The sequence below is a fragment of the Papio anubis genome, chromosome 17 (genome assembly GCF_008728515.1).
Source record: "Papio anubis isolate 15944 chromosome 17, Panubis1.0, whole genome shotgun sequence".
Taxonomy (NCBI): Eukaryota; Metazoa; Chordata; class Mammalia; order Primates; family Cercopithecidae; genus Papio; species Papio anubis.
The window spans coordinates 68,514,525-68,537,723 of NC_044992.1; the positions used below are offsets into that span (position 1 = coordinate 68,514,525).

Sequence of the window (23,199 nt, forward strand, 5' to 3'; positions counted from 1 at the left end):
CCCAGCCCCTATCCTCACTGGCCCAGCCGGGCTCACTGAGAGCTCTCACACCTAGAACCAGCCCTCAGCCCTGCCAGTCGGGGGGATTTAATGCTTTCCAATGAGTCAGGAAGGATCCAGAAGGGATCCTCCAGGCCATTATCCTGGTCACTGCTGCCCTACTCTTGGCCAAGCCCTAAACTACCAGGGAAAGCTCCTTCCAGTGCCTGCCGTCTTCCACCCACTCAGCCTCCTACACATCCTATTTGGGCATTGTCCTATCCCAGACCATGAAAACTGTCCCGGGTGCTCCTCCTACTGGGGCTGCCTGGGTCCCCAGCCCCTCCAGGCCAGGCCCCTCTCTTCTCCAGGGGTCCCTGGGTAGCACGTGGGATAAAGGAGCCATAACACATCTCCTTACCCAGTCTGGGATGGGGATGGGCCAGAGAAGTGGGGCAGGCGGGTCTAGGCTCGGGGCAGCCCCTACCCTGCCCCAGCCCTTCTGCCCAAGTGACCAACGCTGAGTGACGGTGCTGTGCGGTGCCTGCCAGGCTGCAGGTGCCCTGTGACAGCACCGAATCGGAGATGAACCACCTGTACCCGGCCTTCGCCCAGCCCGGCCAGGAGTGCTACCTGCAGAAGGAGCCTCTGCTCTTCAGCTGTGCCGGCTCCAACACCAAGTACCGCCGGCTCTGCCCATGCCGCGACTTCCGCAAAGGCCAGGTGGCCTTGTGCCAGGGCTGTCTGTGAGTCCACCTCTGCCGCCCTGCCTGGCACCCATGCTGGCTCTCTCCTGCCACAGGAGAAAGCACCAGCAGGTTCTGAGCTCCGGCTGCTTGTCCTTCTTGCAACCCCTCCAGGCCGGAGCTTCCTTCCTTAGCCAGGAAGCTGGCAGAGGAGAGCCGTGCACAGGAATAGGAGGAGGCAGCACGCTGAGCCCCTGGGACCTCCCAGGCAGGCTCCTGGTTCTCTCCTGGGGACTCACGGCAGCATCATGGCCAAGAAGATGTCGGACTACTCAGAGTCCTCATGGCCCAGGAGCAGGTGGTCGGAGGCCCCTGGCTTTGTGCAAGGCCAGATCTGGGCCAGGTGGTGAAAGGGGCCCAGTCATTCTTGGGCCCAGGATGGGGCCTCTAGACTTGCAAGGGAGAGGAGCAGGGACCAGACTGCCCTGTGGTCCCTGAAGGGTCCAAGGAGGGGCCCTCCCCATGGCCCTGGAGAGCAGGCCTGGGTGGTACCTGCTCCAGGCAAGGAAACTGGGGGCTCGCCCTCCTCCTATGAGGGAAGCCAGGCACACAGGGCCCACTGGTGTTTGGGATGTGGACAGAGGGGCAGGGGGCTGGGAGAAGGCTAAGCTGAGGAGTCCTGTTTGTGCCTCCCCTTAGCCCCTTCCCTCCCGATTTCCCGATTCCCCCACCCTCCTTCTACACTTGAGGACCACAGTTGGGGGTGCAGGAACCACCCAAACCCTAGTTGAATTGTTTCTCTCTCCTGCTTGTTCTAACCCTTTTCACTCTGGGCTTCTCCCAAAACCCATCCTGGCATGACCTGTGACTGACTCCAGACGGTGGATTTGTTCTAAAGCCTCAATCCCTACCCCCTCCAAGGGGCAGGTTTCCACCCCAGCCTCAGAGAATGGGCTCTGGGACCCCCGCCCGGGGGTGGCCTTCATGCACCAGGCACTTCCACAGGTGCTGACTCCCCAACTCCCCAGCATCTTTTGCAGACGAGGGCTTGGGATGGAGCCTTAGCCCCATGGTACGCCCTGCCCAGTTTCCAGTTGCCCTGTGTGCTTACCCCAGATAACCTCCCAGCCCATCAGTGCTGAGTCCTCATCCCCACCTCCAGCTTCCTCCGGCCTCAAACGGCCTCCAGATCTAGCCGTCCTTCTCCGAGTGGCATGCCTGCCCCAGGATGCCCCCTGTCCCTCCCCCCATGCCCAGAGCCCCACCTGCCTCAGCGGGTCAGGCCTTCAGAACACTGCCACCCACCCAGTTTTATAATCCTGCTCCCACCCACCAACCTAGGCCTGCTCCTCCGCCCTTCCCAGGAGGCAGCCCCGGGATGCTGAGAGTTGGTGGAGGGGCCAGGCTGGACACTTCCCACGGGAGTCCCCTCCAGACATGGCTGGCCCCTGCAGCCGCAGAAACCACGATGGCAAAAAAAACTCATTGGTTCCCAAGGACTAACCTGTGGGGGAAAGCAATAGAGACACTCTTTTTCTCTCTTTTTTTAAAGATTTATTTCTTGAAATAATAAATATTTTATTGGGATGTGAGACGCAGAAGAGGAACTGTGCTGATTCTCATCTTCCTGTGGCATCCAGAGCGCGCCCAGGGTGGAGGGCAGATGGCCGGGGTCCCCGGGCTCTGCTCCGTGTCAGTTGGGGCACATGGGGCGTTAGGCCTGCGGAGCTGGGTGCTGTCTGCTTCAAGCCGCCCAAAGGAAGTCCCTGCTGATGGCAGAGACCCAGGGTCTCTTAGCTGCCCCAGAGCTGTGACTGCAGGCACCCTGACAAGCAGTGGCGAACTCAGTCATGTTCACCTCAGGCTGGCCTCCGCCTACCTCCAGCTGGCTGTGACAGTGGCAGTGTGAGGTCAGAGAACACAAATCCATTTTGATAACAGCCTGAGCCACATCATGAGAAAATGAGCCAGTGTTTACTGCCTCAGGCACTGGGCTGAGAGTTTGTCCCATGCTTGAGTTGTCATTTCATGCACTCAGCTACCCTAGCAGGTAAGTGCTATTGTATTAATATTTCCACTTTACAGCAAGAGGCACAGAGAGTTCAAGTAACTTGCCCAAGGTCACACAGCTTGTAAGCAGAGAGGTGGGATTTGCTATAAAATGGGGATCATTTTCAAGTCGTGGTGAGGAGCAAATGGCTGGATAGAGTGACAGCCTGGCATGGTGACCCTGCATGCATGGTCTTTGCTCCAGGCTTTTTGTTTTTTTGAGACGGAGTCTCGCTCTGTCACCCAGGCTGGAGTGCAGTGGCATAATCACACCTCACTGCAACCTCCGCCTCCTGGGTTCAAGCAATTCTCCTGCCTCAGCCTCCTGAGTAGCTGGGACTACAGGTGCCCGCTACCACCTGGCTAATTTTTGTATTTAATAGAGACAGGGTTTCACCATGTTGGCCAGGCTGGTCTCAAACTCCTGACCTCAGGTGATCCACCCGCCTCGGCCTCCCAAAGTTCTGGGATTGCAGGCATGAGCTACTGTGCCCAGCCTTCGCTCCCGGTTTTATGTGATCCTATATTTGAGTCGCTGCACAATCAGGGCCTTCCTTCCAGCCAAGAGTTCTCCACTGGGGCAGTTTTGTTCCCTGGAGGACAGCTGGCATTGTTTTGGATTGTTGTGACTTGAGGCAGGGGTAGCATGCTATTAGCCTCCAGTGGGGTAGAGTCCAAGGATGCTGGCAGCATCCTCCAGTGCACAGGACAGCCCCACGACACAGGAAGATCTGGCCTGGAGCGTCAGCAGCGCCAAGCTTGACACACCCTGTTCCAGGCCAGTGGTTCTCAAATTTTGGCATGCATCAGAGTCACCTGATTCCTGAGCTTACTGAAACACAGGTTGCTGGGCCCCACCTGCAGAGTTTCTGATTCAGCAGGTCTGGGGTTGGACCCTGGGATTTGAGTCTTTAATAAGCTCCAGGTGGGTGGGAGGCTTGCTTGAGCCCAGGAGTTTGAGACCAGCCTGAGCAACATAATGAGACCTTGTTTCTACCAAAAAAAAAAAAAAAAAGAAGAAAGAAAGAAAAGAAAGCCAAGGTTGGTGGCATGCACCTGTGTTCCCAGCTACTCAGGAGGCTGAGGTGGGAGGATGGCTTGAGCCTAGGAGTTTGAGGCTGCAGTGAGCCATGATTGTGCACTGCACTGTAGCCTGGGCAACAGAGCAAGACCTTGTCTAAAAAAAAAAAAAAAAAAAATGCCAGGCATGGTGGCTCACACCTGTAATCCCAGCACTTGGGAGGCCGATGCTTGAGTTGGAGACCAGCCTGGGTAACACAGACCTCATCTGTCTAAACAAAAACAAAAACAAACAAAAAAAACTCTGGGTGCTGCTGCTGCTACAGGGGGCCAGGGCCCGCACTTTGAGAACAGCTGGTCTAGACCAAGCAGGTACTAGAAGGTATTTCAAACATGAGAGTACCAATAACTCGATGCCAGTTTTTAATTAACAGTGACTATGGCCATTTCCTTGTTCCAGCATGTAATGCCAGGTAAGAGTCCTCATACAACCAAATCTGCTCAAGCCACGCCATCAGAATTCCTCCTGTCCCCTCATTTTACAGATGGAGGCCCAAAGAGACCAGAGGCCTGGTCCATATCGTGCAGCTGGAGGAAAAGCCCAGATCTCAGTCCCTCTCTGTCTCTGCTTCTGTCCCTCTCTGCTATGCTGCTTAAAAGAGGCTGAGAAAAAGATAGCTGAGCCAGGCATTTTCCATGGTCTTGTCCAGCAGGAGGGGGGTAGCGCTCAGAAACCTGGCCAAGGCCTTCTTTTAGGAACTGAACCTAGTTAGAAAAAAAACAAACAAAAAAAAGCCAGGTGCGGTGGCTCACGCCTGTTTTCTCAGCATTTTGGGAGGCCAAAGTGGGAGAATCTGAGGTAGAAGGATCACTTAAGCCCAGGAGTTCAAGCAACATGGCAAGAACCCATCTCTACAAAAATTGTTATTATTTTTTTGAGATGGAGTCTCACTCTGTCACCCAGGCTGGAGTACAGTGGTGGGATCTCGGCTCGCTGCAACCTCCGCCTCCTGGGTTTGAGCAATTCTCCTGCCTCAGCCTCCCGAGTAGCTGAGATTGCTAGGATTACAGGCACCTGCCACCACGCCCGGCTAATTTTTTGTATTTTTAGTAGAGACAGGGTTTTGCCATGTTAACCAGACTGGTTTCGAACTACTGACCTTAGGTGATCCACCCGCCTCGGCCTCCCAAAGTGCTGGAATTACAGGCATGACCCACTGCACCCAGCCTACAAAAATTATTTAAAAATTAGCTAGTGTGGTGGCAAGTGCCTGTGGTCCCAGCTACTCGGGAGGCTGAAGTGGGAGGATCCCTTGATCACTTGAGCCCGGGAGGTCCAGGCTACAGTGAACTGTGATTGTGCTGCACCACTGCACTCTAGCCTGAGTGACAGAGTGAGACCCTGTCTCAAAAAAAAAAAAAAGACTTTATTTTTTTGAGCAGTTTTATGTTCACAGCAAAGTTGGGTGGAAAGTACAGAGATTTCCCATATGCCACCTCCCCCACATACACAGGCCACCCCCACCATCCACATCCCCTACCAGAGTGGTCCATGCGTTCCAATCTATGAGCCCACACTGACATCATCAACCAAACACAGTTCACCTTGCAGCTCACTCCTGGTGCTGTGTATTCTACGTGTTTTGACAAATCTTGAATGAGATGTATCCACTATTACGGCACCATACAGAGTGGTTCCATTGCCCTAAAAGTCCTCTGTGCTCCCCTATACATCCCTCCCTCCTTCTAACCCTGGAAAACCACTGATCTTACGACCGTTTCCACAGCTTTACCTTTTCCAGATCATCAGGTAGTTGGAGCCCTTACAGTCTTCTTAGATTACAGCCTTCTCAGATTGGCTCCTTTCCCCTAGTAACATGCATCTAAGATTCCTCCGCATCTTCTCATGGCTTGATGCCTCATTTCCATTTAGCCGTGAATAATATTCCATTGTCTGGATGCATCACAGTTTGTTTACAGATTCACCTACTGCAGGACATCTTTGTTGCCTCTAAGTTTTGGCAGTTCTGAATAAAGCTGCTATAAACGTTCACGTCCAAGTTTTTGAGTGGAATCCATTTTCTTTTCTATTTTCTTTTTTGCTTATAACAATCATAGTCATTTGTTTTGCTCACAGATCTGCAATTTGGGCAGGGCTTGGTGGAGGTAATTTGTCTCTGCTTCACGTGGCATCAGCTGAGGTGGCTCGCCCGGAGGCTGGAGAATCACTTCCAGGACAGCTCACTCGTGGCTGACAAGTTGGTGCTGTCAGCTGGGGAGCTCAGCAGGGGATTTGGGCTGGGGCCCGTGGTTCCCATCCACGTGGGCCTTTCCCAGGACTCTTGTGCTTCCTTGCAGCATGGTGGCTGGGTTCCCAGAGTGAACGTCCCAGGAGAACAAGATGGAAGTGAAAGGCTTTTTTTTTTTCTTTTAACTAGCCTTGGAAGCCGCACGCTGTCGATGCTGGCATTCTCTATTGGTGGAGGGAGTCACAAAGCCCCTCCTGCTACAGTTCGTGAGGAGGAAACATAGATGCCACCTCTCAATGGGAGGGGTGTCAAAGTCACAGTAGAAGAAGCGCTCGTGGAATGGGATATAGTGTTGCCTCTATCTTTGGAAAATATCATCTGCCAAAGATGCATCTTGGTCTTCCAGCATTTCTGGACTCTTGCCCTCATCTGGTCCAAGATGGCTCCCTTCTAAGGCCTCATTCCATCCAACGAAAGAGAAAAAGGAGAGCGGGGGTAAACAAGCGCAGGTATAGTTGTGGGCGGAGGGCGGACTTGATGCATGTGCTGGGCAGGGACATGTAAGGAACGAGATGCAGGGGTGAAGATGTGTAGGGCGAGGTATGAGGGGGGCGGAGGACATGGAACTTCCATGCCCTCCCTGGATGGCCACCTTCCAGGAACCTCCACATGTGCAGCTGTCCAGAAGCTCCTGGACACAATTTCCAACTAATCCAGGTAAATGCCAAGGAACACGATTGCCGGATGATATGGTAAAAGTACGTTTAGCTTTGTAAGAAACTGCCAAGCTGTCTTCCAAAATGGCTGCAGCGTTTTGTATGACCAGCCCTGAATGAGAATCCCTGGTTTTGTATGACCAGCCCTGAATGAGAATCCCTGGTTTTGTATGACCAGCCCTGAATGAGAATCCCTGGTTTTGTATGACCAGCCCTGAATGAGAATCCCTGGTTTTGTATGACCAGCCCTGAATGAGAATCCCTGGTTTTGTATGACCAGCCCTGAATGAGAATCCCTGGTTTTGTATGACCAGCCCTGAATGAGAATTCCTGTCGTTCCACAGCCTCACCAGCATTTGGGGTTGTCAGTGTTTTGGATTTGGGCCATTCTGATAGATGTGCAGTGGTATCTCATTGCTGTTTTAATTTGCATTTCCCTGATGACATATGATGTGACATATATATGTATTTGCCATCTGTGTATCGTCTTTGGCGAGGTGTCTGTTCAGGTCTTTTGCCCATTTTTTAATTGAGTTGTTTTCTTATTGCTGAGTTTTAATAGGTCTCTGTATATCAGCCTACTTTTGAATCCTGTCTGAACTTTTAAATGAAGCTGGAGGGGCTGGCTGGCAGTAGAGGGAGAGAAGTTGAGAATCAGAAAGAATTTGCAGCCCAGATGTCAGTGCCAGGCAGAGCTGCGGCTCCCATGCCTGCCTCTGAAGTTGGCCACGCCTCCTTCAGCCCTGGCCCAACTCTGAACAGTGGAGGGAAGGGCAGGCACGAGCTGGCCTCAGCACCACCCTGCCAGGTGACCACCCCTCCCCACTCACAGGTGAGGAAACAGGTGTGATGAAGTCCCTCAGCCTGTGGACTCACCTGAGGAGCCAATTAAGCCAAAAACCAAAATATCTAGGCAGGGCCAGGCACGGTGGCTCACGCCTGCAATCCCAGCAATTTAGGAGGCCGAGGTGGGCAGATCACTTGAGGTCAGGAGTTTGAGACCAGCCTGGCCAACATGGTGAAACCCCCGTCTCTACTAAAGATACAAAAATTAGCTGGGCATGGTGGTGCACACCTGTAATCCCAGCTACTCGGGAGGCTGACGCAGGAGAATCACTTGAGCCTAGGAGGTGGAGGTTGAGACTCCATCTCAAAAAAAAAAAAAAAAAAAATTTCTTAGAGTCAGGGTCTCACTCTGTCACCCAGGCTGGAGCTCTCAAACTTCTGGGCTCAAGCAATCTTCCCACTTCAGCCTCCTGAGTAGCTGGGGCCACAGGCGAGTGTCACCAAACCTGGCTAATTTTTTTTTTATAGAGATGGGTGGTGGAGGGGGGGTCTCACTATGTTGCGTAGACTTGTGTCAAACTCCTAGGCTCAAGCGATCCTCCCACCTCGGCCTCCCCAAGTGCTGGGATTACAGGCGTGAGCCACCGCACCCAGCTAGGCATCCGAGTTTCATAAAGCACTTCTCTGTGTGTCTAATGTGGTTCTGCTGTGAACCACTGCACTCACCCATCATACCTGGCTAGCTCCTCTGCAGCCCTCGTGGCTTTGCCCTCCAAGCAGTTGCGTACCAACTCGGGGAGGCCTCATTTGAAGCCTTGGCCTCCAGCCCCAGCACGTGGGCTGACGCAACTTCTCTTGCAGCCCAGGGTCCACTAGGCTGAGCCCAGTGGAGGAAAAGGCGGGGGATCCAGCTGGACCTGGGGGCAAAGGATGCAAACAGGCCTCGGTGGCTTCAAGACAGTCCTGAACTTCAAGGGCACGAGAAATAATGAGTGGGAGGCTGGTAACGAGTTCCGTCCCCCAGAGCTAGGAAAGCTGGAGGGCAGCAGAGGGGACAGGGTCCCAGCTCCCAGCAGGCCTGTAGGAGGCCAGCTGCCTGTGGAGGTCCAGGAGGCAGTCCCTACCCTGGGTTCTTCTCTTGGCAGCCAAGGCACCCTCTTAACTGGGCCTGGCGGGGCTGGAGGCCGAGCAGCTAGACCTGGTGGACCTGCCTTCCCTGTGCTCTGGCCCCGCGGCTGCCCCAACTCCCTTGGCTGACTTAGAAAGGCTCCCAAAGACTCTATGTTCCCTAACCCCACCTTCCCACGCCCTCCCCTGGGGAAGATCTGACCTCTGGGGGTCAAGAGCAGTTTGGGGTCTCAAAAAAGAGGTCCGCAGGGTTTAGGTTTATCCACCCCTTTCTGCCTGGCCACACTGGCTCCTCCATGTATTGGCCTAGCACTCTCTAAAAGGGATCAATGCATTCCCTTAATGGGGGCGGGGTCCTCTTTTCAGGACTGTGCTAGGGAGAGGCTGCCCTGCTCCTCCTTGGCTGTGCAGGTGCAGACCCCGCCACCCCATCCCGACAAGCCCGGCTCAGAAGGGAAGATGGGGTGAAAGCCCTGTCACAGTCCTCGCAACAGCACCGAGCTCCTCGCCAGGCTGGCACCCAGCACCCAACCTGCTGCTGCAGAACTTCCTTAGTTTGCACTTCAGCTTCCTCTGTAGAATAAGGGACATCATCCTGGGACACAGGTGTTTTGAGGACTAAAGGAGGTAAGGCAGGTAAGATTCCAGGTGCTGCCTCTGAGATGAGGTGGCTGTTGATGACTGCAAGGCACTCAGCTGCTCTCAGGAGCCGCACTGACTCCAGGGGCAAGAAGCTGCCGCCCCTCCTGGCAGGAGAGCACAGTAAGGCTCAAGTGGTCCCCAGTTCCCAGCCTGCTGCCACCCAAGATTAGAAACCCCAAACCTGGGGGGCCTTCTCCTCACCGCGGCTGCGGGAGGGGTGGCTGTCCTCGGGCAGAACAACGCAGAAGATGCTGTGGGTTGAATTATGTTCCCCCGCAAAAGATGCATTGAAGGCACCCCTGGTACCTGTGAATAGGATCTTACTTGGAAATAGGGTGTTTCCAGATGTTCATCAATTTGAGAGGAGGCCAGACTGGATTAGCACGGGTCCTAAGTCCGATGACTGGTGTCCTTATCAGAAGAGGACCCAGGGACACACAGGGAGAAATCCCTGTGAAGACAGAGGCAGAGATCAGAGCCATGCAGCTGCCCCAGCAAATACTAAGGACGGCTGGTGACCGCCGGAAGCTGGGAGGGCAAAGAAGGACCCTTCTCTAGCGCCTTCAGAGGGAACACGGCCCTGCTGGCACCCTGATGCTGGACTTCGGGCCTCCAGAACTGTGAGGAAATAGGCTCCTGTGGTTTTAAGCCACAGCTGTGGTAAGTTATTATAACAGCCCAGGGAGGCACATACAGAAGGGTCAGACTTCTGCCTTTGAAGATAATAACAGAGGCCGAGCCACGCGTCCTGACTCAGGAGTTAAACAGCGCCCCCGGTCAGGCTGCTGGCTCCAGTGTGCAGCCCGCTTTATCTATTCGCAGAAAAGCAAAGTGTTTGCTGAAGAAAAGCCTCGAAGGAAAAAGAACGCAGCCCCCCAGGGATCCAGACGAGTCCCCCCGTCCCAAATAAACACCCACAACACAGACCTTCAGGGCACCTGGGGTGCAGAATCCAGGCGCTTACAGCAGGAGACGGGGGTGGTCCTCAAGCTGGACTTTTCAGGTTGATTCTGCGCTCCTCTGGGACTGGCCCCTCTCACTCGAGTCAGCCTGAGATCATCTCTGAGTCTCAGCTAAAAATAGTCCAGGCTCCGATGTCTGCATATATTTGAATATTGGGCTCAAGAGACCATGATTCTGGGGAAACGGTGCAGCTGGTTCCCCCTGATGTTGGGGCGTGAAGCCAACAGAGTACTTTCTCCCCATTCAACTCTCAGCTCTCACAGCTGCCCAGGCCTGACCACCAGCCGCCTCTTCCTTAGAGAACCTTTGCCGGGGGTCTTCTCCAGCCTGGGGCCCCATGGAGTAGCCCAGAGCTGGGTGGGATTTGGCTTTTGGAGTGCTGGGAGTTTCAGGCTGGGGTCTCAGCCCTGGGAGGGCTCCTTGGGCCCACAGAAGATACCCCTGGCCCCCATGGCTCCCCCAGCCCCATGCTGGTGCCCACCCGATCCTTGGACCTCTGAAGGTGGAGGGTGGGTAGAGACTATGAATCCCCCAGCCTTGTCTCAAGCCAGATTTAGACACCCTCACTTTCCCCTCTCTTTTCCCTCTCCCCATCACCATCCGTTCAGCAAACATTCTCCCAGGAGCAGGGCTGGGTAAGGCACTAGGCCTGGAGGGTACAGTCTCCTGTCTAGTGGCTGAGTCCCGAGCCCCTGTGTCCAGGGCTGGGACCTGCTGGGGACTCAAGCAGGCTTCTTGAATCTGCTGGTGCCTGGTTTTCATCAGTTCTGGAGACCGCTCTGCCAATATCTTCAATCTTCCTTTTCCCAATGACAGACCCCCCTCCCCATCTCACAGTGCTGGGGATGGGTGTTTTCGCTCTGTCCTTCCACAGAGGCCGCAGTCCTGAAGGGGCCTGGCTTTCCGCAGGGCTCTCGATTCTGCATGTCCATCCCCAAGGCCACACCTCTCGTCTCCATGGAGGAGTCAGAGTCCAAGCCCTGGACCCCAGGACCGGGAACCCTCAGCCCGCGCAGGCCACACTCACACGGCCACCATCTGGTTTTCAGCTCCTGGTTCACTCTGGCCCTTGGGCTTCCCCTCCTTCCTGCAAGCTCATCTCTGCCTTAAGCTGGATGTAGTTGCTTGTGGTGGTTCCTTTCCTTTTCTTTGCATTTTCCTTTCCTTTCTCTTCTTTCTTTTCCTTTCTCTTCTTCTCCGCTTCTCTCCCCTCTGCTTTTCTCTTCTCTTCTCTTGACTGAGTCTCGTGCTCTGTCACCCAGGCTGGAGTGCAGTGGCGCGATCCTGGATCACTGCAACCTCCACCTCCTGGGTTCAAGCAATTCTCCCGCCTCAGCCTCTCACGTAGCTGGAGTTACAGGCGCCCACCACTCCTGGCTATTTTTTTGTATTTTTAGTAGAGATAGGGTTTCGCCATGCCGGACAGGCTGATCTCGCACTCCTGACCTCAAGTGATCTTGGCCTTGGCCTCCCGAAGTGCTAGGGTGACAGAGCCACCGCGCCCGGCAGGTTTCTTTTATTTTTGGTGTTTCATAAAGAAAGGCTGCCCAGTTCCCGTGCCTGACATAGGACGAAGTTGTCAACCTTCCCAGAGGTGCTTTCATGTAAAGAGTGACTTCTCTCCTGGGATATAATAAAGAACGTAGGCCATGGAGTCAGACAGCCCTGGGGTCAAACCCTGTTTTGGGCCCCCATCACTAGCTGTGACCCACAGAGTTTACGTCTTTGAAATTTTGTTCCATCACCTGGTTAAATACCACTGTGTTGGAAACAAATGGCCACAAATTTAGTGGCATAAAATAACACAATATATCTTACAGTCCTGAACATCAGAAGTCTGGAACGGCCCTCACTGGGCTAAAATCAGTGTGTCAGCAGGGCTGCCTGCATCCCTCTTGGAGGCTGTAGCAGAATCAATTTTCTTCCTCTTCTGTTTTCTAGAGGCTGCCTGCACTCCCTGGTTCTTGATTCCTTCCTGCATCTTTAGAACCAGCAATGACCAGTCAAGTCCTTCCTGTATATCTCATCCCTCTGATGCTGACTCTCCTGCCTCCCTCTTTCTTTCTTTTTTTTTTTTTTTTGGAGAGAGGGTCTCATTCTGTTGCCCAGGTTGGAGTGCACTGGTGTGAGCACAGCTTACTGCAGCCTCAACTTCCTAGGCTCAAGTGATCCTCCCACCTTAGCCTCCCAGGTAGCTGGGACTACAGGTATGTGCCTCCATGCCCAGCTAATTGTTATATTTTTAGTAGAAATGGGGTTTTGTTGTGTTGCCCAGACTGGTCTCGAACTCCTGAGCTCAAGCGATCTGGCCACCTTGGCCTCCCAAAGTGCTGGGATTACAGGCATAAGCCACTGCACCCGGCCTTCAAATGTTAATCTCATCCAGAAACACTCTCAGAGAAACACCCAGAATGTTTGACCAGCACCTGAGCACCCCATGGCCCAGTCAAGTTGACAGATAAAATTGCTCACGATGACCTCCTTTCAGGGAAGGAGTAAATCTCATCACACACACAAAGGTGCTGGGGTCAGCTCCCATGAGCTTCCAGAGATGGTTGTTAGATTTTCAGGAATTTTGCAAGCCAGTTGTTAAATTGTTAGTATCTCCAGACTGGCCAGGGTGGGAGTATTACACCACGGAAACTGGCAAGCACTAGAAATCAGGACTTGTTATTTCTTATTTGCATTTTTCCTTGTTCTAGATTTTGTATATAAAGATCATTGTGATCCCTTATACACAGCTTTCCTTGGGGCATATACACACACACACACACACACACCCCCCATATATATACACACACCTATATCTATCTATATATATACCTATATATATACCTATATATCTATATATACACCTATATCTATCTATCTATCTTACTCTTTTGCCCAGGCTGGAGTGCAGTAGTGTGATCTTGGCTCACTGCAGCCTCCGCCTCCTGGGTTCAAGCGATTCTCTTGCCTCAGCCTCCCTAGTAGCTGGGATTACAGGCACCTGCCACCACACCCGCTAATTTTTGTATTTTTAGTAGAGACGGGGTTTCAGCATGTTGGCCAGGCTGGTCTCCAACTCCTGACCTCAAGTGATCCGCCCATCTCGGCCTCCCAAAGTGCTGACTTTGGGGTATAATTTATCACCATTCTTCCCGAGATTAGTTAAGTAATGTGCATCAAAGCCTTAAAAACACATGTCCTATGATCAGGTAATTTCACCTTTAGAAATGTCAGTGAGGGGCCGGGCGTGGTGGCTCAAACCTGTAATCCCAGCACTTTGGGAGGCCGAGGCAGGCGGATCTCGAGGTCAGGAGATCGAGACCATCCTGGCTAACACGGTGAAACCCCATCTCTACTAAAAAAATACAAAAAACCAGCCAGGCGAGGTGGCGGGCGCCTGTAGTCCCAGCTACTCGGGAGGCTGAGGCAGGAGAATGGCATAAACCTGGGAGGCGGAGCTTGCAATGAGCTGAGATCTGGCCACTGCACTCCAGCCTGGGCGACGGAGCAAGACTCTGTCTCAAAAAAAAAAAAAAAAAAAAGAAATGTCACCGAGGTAAGTGAATGAGGGTATGGGTAGATATTTATGCAAAAGCCTGTTCATCAGATTTGTTTAGAATAATGAAAAGTGGGGAATGGCCCAGTAGTGAGGAGCTGGTAAGTGAAGGGACCTGTACGCCCCTACAGTGGAATATTACAGAACCATGAATAATGAATTGGTAGGCCAGGTGCAGTGGCCTGTAATCCCAGCACTTTGGGAGATCGAGGTGGGAGGATCACTTGAGCTCAGGAGTTCGAGACCAGCTTGGGCAACATGGCGAAACCCCATCTCTACAAACAAAATTACAAAAATTAGGCAGGTGTGGTGGTGCTGCACCTGTAGTCCCAGGTACTTAGGAGGCTGAGGTGGGAAGATCACTTGAGCCTGGGAGGTTGAGGCTGCAGTGAGCTGAGATCGCGCCCCTGCACTCCAGCCTGGGTAACAGAGCGAGACCCCGTCTCAAAAAAAAAAAGAAGAAAGAAATGTTGGATGATTGTTTTGTTTCTGGAGAGCGAGCTTACCAGTTTACCACTGACCACACGTGTCAGGTGCCTTGGCTGGTGGTAATGGTAATTCTCTTCTCTTCCCTGCTTTGCCGAAGACAGAAGTCTTCATTATCCAGTGAAGGAGCTTCCCAAAGGTGAAGTGCCACCCTGGTGGAAGGTATTTTTGTCTGGTGTGGCCCATGGCTCCTCCAGGCCCTCCTTTCCCTCAGCCCTGCCCCACACTCTGGAAGCCCCGCCTCAGTCCAGAGTCTCCTGCACCCCAGCCCGGGGCCAGGCGAGCTGGTTGAAGCCAGCACAGGCAGCTCCTCCGAGCCTGCTCATCGAGGATTTGACAGTCAATGTGTGACTTGCAGTCTGAGAGTGGCCCTGCCTCCCCTTGCCACTACTTAAGAAAATAATTCATAATAATTAATGAATAAACTGGGTTTATTGAGAGCCATTTACCACAAAAGGCCTCAGGGTACACTGCACTCAAGCATAATTAAAAGTGGCATCTTTTAAACGTCAATTTGAAATGGAACACTGGCTTGGTTGCCCAGTACAGTCTGGGCCTCTCTCTGATTCCACCTTTGCAGATGGAGCCTGAGATGATGGGAGGAGGAGGGGAGGTTGGTCCTGAGAGCAAGGGTACAGCCAGAAACCGTGGGGAGGACCTGGAGGAGTGTGGTCCCAAAGATCAGAGTGGGTCTTCAGTCTGAGAGGGCTGGTGCAGCCATGGCCACCAGCAGGGAGGGAACAGGATGGCCTGGAAGCAGGTGACCGTTTGCTACAGAGGGAGAGGATGAAATCCCTGGTGCCAAACTCAGGCCACTTGGCCCCTGCATGCCAGCTGAGTCTAAAGGGTTTCCCCTATTAGGCCCAGTGCCCTGTGCTCCTTCTCTGGCCAGGGATGGTGATTCATTCATTCATTCATTCATTCATTTATCAAGAGTTTATTGAGAAGCTGCTGCCTGCAAGCACCACTCTGGAGATACAGCTGTGCACGAAAGAAGGCACCTGCTCTTGGGGAGCTTATAATGCAGTTGGCAGAAGACAGACAATAAACAAATATTTAATACATGTCATAGAGAAACTCATAGCAAGAGGGCGAGGGAGTGTGGAAGGTGGGAAGGTAGTCCTGGGTTTCTAGGGAGATCTCAAGGACATGACATTTGGGCAGGAAGTGAGGGAGTGAGCTAAAGGGACGAGCATCCAGGTAGCAGGAACAGCCTGTGCAAAGGCCCTGAGGCAGGTGCAAGATGGAGGAAAGAGGCTAGCGTGGGTGGAGCAGAGCAGGGAGGGTAGAGTGAGGATCAGACCCATTCTCTGTAAGAGTTGCTGAACTGCAGCCCTGTGGGTGGCCCTGGACTTGACCCTCGAGATATAGTGGTAAACATAGCCATCCTTATCCTCAAAAAGCTCAGTGTCTATAGGGAGGGCCCCACCATGGAGAGGCACTTAGATGGGTGGTGGTGAGGTATGCGGCTCCTGGGGGCTTCTGATTGGCCAGGTGGGAGCACTGACCTGAAAAGCCTGGCCAGGCACGGTGGCTCACGCCTATAATCCCAGCACTTTGGGAGGCTGAGGCAGGTGGATCACCTAAGGTCAGGAGGTTGAGACCAGCCTGACCAACACGGAGAAACCCTGTCTCTACTGAAAATACAAAATTAGCCGGCTTGGTGGCACAAGCCTGTAATCCCAGCTACTTGAGAGGCTGAGGCAGGAGAATCACTTGACCCAGGAGGCAGAGGTTGCAGTGAGCCGAAATTGCGCCATTGCACTCCAGCCTGGGCAATAAGAGCAAAACTCCACCTCAAAAACAAACAAACAAACAAAAGCCTGGGCATCCTTGGCCGGGCGCGGTGGCTCAAGCCTGTAATCCCAGCACTTGGGAGGCCGAGACGGAAGTGGATCAAGGTCAGGAGATCGACCATTCTGGCTATTGGATGGGTGAAACCCTCGCCTCTACCAAAGTACACAAAAATCCACAATAAGTGGTGGTGCCTGTAGTCCCAGCTGGGGAGGCTGAGGCAGAGAATACGCGGGAACCCAAGAGGAGGAGCTTGCAGTGAGCTGAGATCTGGCCACTGCACTCCAGCCTGGGTGACAGAGCAAGACCTGCCCCAAAAAAAAAAAAGCCTGGGCATCCCGACTTACACAAGGGATAAGCCTGGAGAGCCCTCCCGCCACACCTCTCATCTTCTCAGGAGTTCCCCAGGTGCTCAAAGCAGCTTCACCCTACAGGCTGTATCCTACTCACTTCCCATCTCTTTCCCACCGGCTTCTCTCCCTGCTGCCCTGGCTGTGGAGACCCCCTTAGAAACCACTGCTGCCCCCAACCCACAACATGAGTCTGGGACTCACCATTGACTCCGGATAATGATTGGGTCCTTCTCTCCTCCTGGGGGAAATGTACGCGGGCCCCTCGGGAGGTGAGCTGTCTTCAGCCTCGAGCACGTGGACCGTCTGCAGGTGCCCTGCTCCATGTCTCTTGCTGGGAAACCCTATTCACTGGCTCTTGATCTTTCTGTAAAATCAGGGGACACTTATCCCTTGGTATCCCAAATAAGGCTAACGAAAGCTCCACGAGGATGACATGGTGGAACCCCAATTCCTGCCAGGATCGAGAGAGGTAGTAATCGGGATTAGAAGGGTGTCCACACCTGCAAGAACAATCTCCCGGCTGTCCCTGAGAGTCCAGGCTGTGGGCTGCAGACCAAACCTTTCTGCTGCTTCTCATCAGTCAGTCTGTTCCAGGGCCCAGAACAGATGCCATGTTTGAGGAATCCCACTTTTGGGCAAGGCTGGATGCAGGGCAGGGAACACCTGGATGTGAGGTGGCCTGGCACTGGATAGGAATACAGGAAAAGCAAAGACCAGGCACGGTGGCTCACGCCTGTAATCCCAACACTTGGGAGGCCAAGGCGGGTGGATCACCTGAGGTCAGGAGTTTGAAACCAGCCTGGCCAACATGGTGAAATCCCATCTCTACTGAAAACAAATATTAGCCAGGCGTGGTGGCACAGGCCTGTAATCCCAGCTACTTGGGAGGCTGAGGCAGGAGAATCACTTGAACCTGGGAGGCAGAGGTTGCAGTGAGCCAAGATTGTACCACTGCACTCCAGCCTGGGCAACAGAGCAAGACTCCTTCTCAAAAAAAAAAATAATAATAATAATAATAATAATAAAGAATACAGGAAAAGCAAAGCCTCTTTGACCAGGTTCCTGCCTCTTGGTATCCTGCAGTTTCCCTGATGAAAGAAACAAAGCCCAGGAAGTAGTGGTGTCAGCCCTAATTTCAGAAGCTTTCAAACAGCTGTCTTGGCTGTTGGGCTTGTAGGGGTGAAGCTTCTCTGAAAATCAGTTGACCAAAGGCAGATTAATTAGTAGGAGAAACGGCGTTCACAATTTGTTGTAATGTGCATAGCAAGGGGGAATTGTAGAATGATCACCCAGTAACTTGGTGGCTTACAGATACTTATATACCTTTTTTTTTTTTTTTTAATTTTGAGACAGAGTTTCACTCTTGTCCCCCAGGCTGGAGTGCAATGGTGCGATCTCAGCTCACTGCAAGCAATTCTCCTGCCTCAGCCTCCCAAGTAGCTGGGATTACAGGCACCTGCTACCATGCCTGGCTAATTTTTTTGTATTTTTAGTAGAGACGGGGTTTCGCCATGTTGGCCAGGCTGGTCTCGAACTCCTGACCTCAGGTGATCTGCCCGCCTCGGCCTCCCAAAGTGCTGGGATTATAGGCGTGAGCTACCGCGTCCAGCACAGATACTTACGGACTTTTCGTCATAGGGGAAAGGAAGGTGGGAAAATGGGGATGATTTCAAGAGGGATGTTTTAAGAGGGTAAATGATTTTCAGGGGGATTCTGTGGGCTTGGAGAACATATAATGGCCTGGGTCAGAGTCTGTTGGGCCCACAGAGCAGTGTGACAAGTCTGCCTAGGTGTGTTGACAGACTGCAGTCTTTCTTCCTGCAATATGAGTTAGTAATGAAAACTCGGGGAAGTGGCTGGGCATGGTGGCTCACCCTTATAATCCCAGTACTTTGGGAGGCCAAGGCAGGCAGATCATTTGAGGTCAGGTGTTTGAGACCAGCCTGACCAACATGGTGAAACCCTGTCTCTACTAAAAATACAAAAATTAGCCAGGTGTGGTGGTGTGTGCCTGTAGGCCCAGCTACTTGGGAGGCTGAGGCAGAATTGCTTGAACCCGGGAGGCAGAGGTTGCAGTGGCTGAGATGGCATCATTGCACTTCAGCCTGGGCAACAGAGTGAGACTCTGTCTCAAAAACAACAACAACAACAACAACAACAAAAAACACCTCAGGGAAGGCAATTGCATCCTTCTTTAGCAGGTCTGGTTTCTGGGTAGATAAGGAAACTTCAGAGAACAGCTTCATCCTGTGCTCTGAGACAGAGAGAGGACTGCAGAGGCGGTCAGGGAGACCTTGAGGCCACCTCATGTCAAAGCGCCATGTTTTGGGGTATCAGTTTCTGGGTCCTGAAAAGGTCTTTGTTTCCCCCCACCCACGTATCCATCCATCCATTAAAAAGTAATTACTGCATGCATATCCTGAGCCAAATATTGTGTTTAAGCTCCCAGGACATAGCTCTTTGTCCCCTCTGCCCCTCGAGAGGGATGGCTCACTTGAAAGTTTAATGCTACAGTGGAATTATAATTATGAAAAACCACACACTGCAATTCGGGTTTAGGATTAAAGTATTAATTTCCCGGTTTTAATTATTCAATAGAAATTAATGAAAATTCAAGAGGAATCTCCAAGGAGCTTCTCTAACTAGCAGAGGTGGGGTGGATCGAGGAGAGGAGTGGAGTGGAGTAGAGTGGAAGAGAGTGGGGTAAGCCAGAGGCTGAGGACCCTGCACCTCTGCCCAATGCTGCTCATCTGGGAGCTTTCCCAGGGCGAAGGGACGAGCCTGCTGCATGAACCAAGCCTTGAACCAAGACTCAGGGTTTGCTCATTCATTTGGGAGACTGGGGCTGGAATGTGTTGAGTTCCATCCCTGCCAGGATGATGCCAGACAGTGGAGAGATGAAGACCCAGCCCTGCCCTCAGGGAATTCCTGGGTCATTGCAGGGAGACAGACCACACCTGTAGGGCCTGAGCTAAGCCCTGGAGTTCTGGAAATGCCAAGCCAGGCTGCTGGGACGAGGGAGGTGAGGACAGGAAAGGCTCCCCTGAGGAGAGGACTGGCAGAGTTCTGAGGGTCTCTTCCTCCTGGGTGAACTGAGAAGCCGCCCTCTGAACAGAGGCAAGGCAACATTTTAAAGTACTAGTGACCATTTGGAGCAGGCTAATTTCCCAGCATGATAATGTGTCATTTGTCCTCTCTCTCTCTCTCTCATCCACCCCTAAGGGCTAGGAGGGTGGAAGATAAAATTCTGAGGGTGGGACGGCTCTGAGCCTTGGAGAATGGGAGATAGTTTCACTAAATGTCACTTCCCCAGAAAGGAAGAGGATTGGAGCTTTGAGGGCAGATGATTCGGAGGATGGGGGAACCTGCGTCCCAGTTCTAGCAGTCTCCCTACAAGGTGACAGGTCCTGAAAAGGGATGGCTGAAAAGGCCGTGATGATCCCAGGAGCTCTGGCCTCAGAAGCCCTGGCAAGGGGTCCCCACACCCAAGCTCAGTGCCAAGGAGGAAGCCTTGGTTGGAATGCAATTGATTCTTGCCTCATGGCCAGGTTTGCATCTATTTGTAAATTCATTTCCTGACTGTCTACTGAGGTATGCTCTTTGAATTCTCCTTTGAACTTGGTTGTGGCACCTTGCAGGCTCCCTCATGAATTAATGAGTTAAATAAAATCATGGGCATTTGTTTGTTCTATCTGATGGAGCCATGATATTCCTTTATAAAAAGTATTCTCTAGCAACGCCTTATAGTCCTCGTAGTGAGAACTACTACAGGCCCCCACGCTAAGAGGAAGAACAGAGGCACAGACACTTGAAGTAGCTTGCCCAAGGTCACACAGCGAGGTGGGGTGGGGCCAGGATTTGGATGCAGCAATCTCGTTCAAAGTCCTTAAAGAGCACTTGAGCTCTGTTATCTGTCAGTCCCCCAAGTAACCCCACAAAATAGGTACTTTATTTTTAGAGACAGATCTCACTCCATTGCCCTGGCTAGAGTACAGTGGTCCGATCATAGCTCACTGCAGCCTCAACCAGGAGGTTGAGGAGCTCAAGTGGCCCTCCCACTTCAGCCTCCTCAGTAGCTGGGACTACAGGTGCACACTACGAGGCCCAACTAATCTTTTTACTGTTTGTAGAGTTGGGATCTTGCTATGTTGCCCAGGCTGGTCTCAAACTCCTGACCTCAAGCAACCCTCTTGCCTCAGCCTCCCAAAGTGCTGGGACTACAGGCATGAGCCACTCCACCAGGCAAAATAGGTACATTATTTATGTCAAGAACGGCAGCACAGAGGTTAAGTAATTCATCCTCTCTCTCACGGTAAGTGGTTGTTTCTATAGTAGGATCACTGTACACTGTGTGGTGGATTTGATATCTGCACTGAGGGAAAGCGCTGATAGAATATTAACAAAAATCGTGACTAGCATCTATTGAGCACTTTCTCTCTTTTTTTTTGAGACGTAGTTTTGCTGGTCGCCCAGGCCGGAGTGCAATGGTGCCATCTTGGCTCACTGCCACCTCCGCCTCCCAGGTTCAAGCGATTCTTCTGCCTCAGCCTCCTGAGTAACTGGGACTACAGGCGTGCGCCACCACGCCCGGCTAATGTTTTGTATTTTTGGTAGAGACAAGAGTTCACCATGTTGGCCAGGCTGGTCTCGAACTCCTGACCTCAGGCGATCCTTCCGCCTTGGCCTCCTAAAGTGTTGGGATTACAGGCGTGAGCCACCGCGCCTGGCCCCTACTGAGCACTTCCTAAGTTCCAGATACTGCGGGCAAGTCTATACCCAGATCATCTCATTTACTCCTAAGTCCCTACAAGGTAGGTAATTTCATTGGCCTATGTTACAGATAGAAAGACTTTGAGGCACCCAGAGGGTGGGCGGCTTGAGGTTTTCTTTCTCTCTGGGTGTATCTGAAGCTGAGCTCTGCCGGCGGACGTGGCCCGTAGCCGTCTGCCCTAAGAACTGGCCTGGACTCCCCAGACACCACCCTTCCCCTCCCGAGGCCCCCCAGCCGCACTTACACCCTGAAGGCGGATCCCTTGACTCCCGAGAGGCTGGCGGTGGAGTGCGCGGCAGGACCGCAGCGCTGATCTCTCCAGCTGGGCTGGGCTTTGGGGACCTCGGCCTTGAAAATCTGCTAATTACCGGTGGGGGCGGAGCCGCGTCTCCAGGGTCTCGGGGAGGGCGTCGGGGGTCAGGGATTGCAGGTGCCAGCAGCCGGCCTCGGTTGTTTACCAGGCACCCGTCACGCTCATTGAAATGTGCCAAATAGCTCCCCGGCGCGGGTTCGAGCCGAGCAGCGGGCCCCGGGTCACCTGCGGTGTTGATGAGGTATGAAAGAGGCAAAAGCGCCGGAGCGACAGCTTCATTTGCAAGGGAAATGACTTGACGAGGCCCTTCATTTGCAGTCTTTCGGCCCAGAGGCTCTGATTAGCTGCGCAGGAAAAGCCTCCTGTTTTATGCATGAGGAGCTCTGCCTGGAGACCCTCGGCTGCTCACCCGCCCCGGCTCTGCCTTCTCCTCCTCCCACGTCGGGAAGGAGGAGAGGGGTCTCCAGAGGGCAGGATCCGAGGCTGAAGCCCAAGACCAAACCTTGGTGATGAAAACAGAAATTTCTTGAAGCAAGGCTGCCATGAAGTGGAGTGAGACTCATCGGTGAGGAGGGGGACTGTGCGATCTCCATCCGGGGTCTTCAGGGCAACTGCATGAGCTCAGCCTGCTGAGAGCCTGGCAGGCAGCGGGAGCTCCCCTGGGGTTCTGGCCTCTCCACCCAGTGGCTCTGTGCAGCAATTCCTGCCCGGAGAACCTAGTACCCCCTTCCAGCCCCTCCTGGTGCCACCCCTGCACCAAGACCCCCTCCCTACCTCCTTGGTCTCTGGCGCTGACTTCCTCTAGGAAAGGGGAGACAGTGGGCTAGATGCTTTTGCAAATATTTTCTCTACAATCTCCAATCTTTGTGACAATTACCCTTAAAAGTTAGACCTTACATCCATTTCATCCATTTCCTTTCCTGTCACCCGCACCCCCTCCCCCTTCCCTGGACTCCCCGAATTTTTTTTTTTTTTTTTTTTTTTTTACCACTACCTCCCAACCCACATTCTTCACAGCTGCATCTGCCAGGCTGCCGGCTCTGTGAGCCAGCTGTAAATGTGATTAATGCTGAAGGAAGCGCTGCTGGCTGCAAGGACGCATCCCTGGCTGGGGCACAGCGCTGGGTCAAGTGGCCAGCTGGCGCCAGCAGGTGAAGGATTAATCCAGAATCTTGACCAACAATCAGGTGGCTGTTTTCCCCAGACAATGGTTCTGAAGGGGGCAGTGCCCAAGGTTCACCCTTGAAAACTCCCAAGGGTCGTAACCCAGTGGCATTGGGAGCGCCTTGGCTAGGGGCCTCTTGAGCCTGAACCCAGGTTTTGGGGCCTGGTTGCCCCTTAGGGTTATTAGATATGAGTTCTACATTTATTTTCCAAGAATTAATACGTCAGTGTGTTTAATTCTTTGCCTTCTACTTTTAAACTTACTGTCTCATAAAGCAACCTTTTTTGATTGCCTACTCCACCCTGATTCATTCTGATCACCTGCTCCACCCTGACTCCTTCTGATCACCTACTCCACCCTAACTCATTCAGATTACCTGCTCTGCCCTGACTCCTGCCAAAGCACTCACCCCATCATTCTCTTTAAATTAGCCAGTTGGAATTAGTTTAGCCTGTGCAGTCTAACCCTAGCCAATAGGGGAACCACACAGCAGCAGGGGCCACTTGCGTCAGGGATAAGAGCCCCTTCCCCTCCCTTGTCCAAGGGTGCGCT

General features: G+C 52.8%; 1 protein-coding gene and 1 long non-coding RNA gene across 9 annotated transcripts in view; one reads left to right on the forward strand and one right to left on the reverse strand.

Annotated features, from left to right (window-relative positions):
• Positions 1 to 2,263, forward strand: part of MGAT5B (alpha-1,6-mannosylglycoprotein 6-beta-N-acetylglucosaminyltransferase B) — an 80,033-nt gene extending 77,770 nt beyond the window's left edge. For 4 of the 7 annotated variants that reach the window (XM_031657806.1, XM_031657807.1, XM_031657804.1 and 1 more), the window contains one exon: positions 531 to 2,263. In XM_031657806.1, the coding sequence (XP_031513666.1) occupies positions 531 to 729 (199 nt within the window). In that variant the 3' untranslated portion in view covers positions 730 to 2,263. The remainder of the gene's footprint in view (positions 1 to 530) is intronic. The other 3 variants (XM_031657803.1, XM_031657802.1, XM_031657805.1) reach the window with 1 other exon arrangement.
• A 9,391-nt stretch (positions 2,264 to 11,654) lies between these two features.
• On the reverse strand, positions 11,655 to 22,448 carry LOC110741526. Of its 2 annotated transcripts, XR_002517807.2 has the most exons (4): positions 21,414 to 22,448; positions 16,600 to 16,762; positions 14,272 to 14,403; positions 11,655 to 11,841 (listed from the first exon to the last, which is right to left on the reverse strand). It is a non-coding gene; the product is annotated as an uncharacterized LOC110741526 (long non-coding RNA). The 2 variants fall into 2 exon arrangements; XR_002517806.2 differs by lacking the exon at positions 21,414 to 22,448 and having other exon boundaries at positions 16,600 to 17,199.
• Between the last annotated feature and the right edge of the window lie 751 nt (positions 22,449 to 23,199).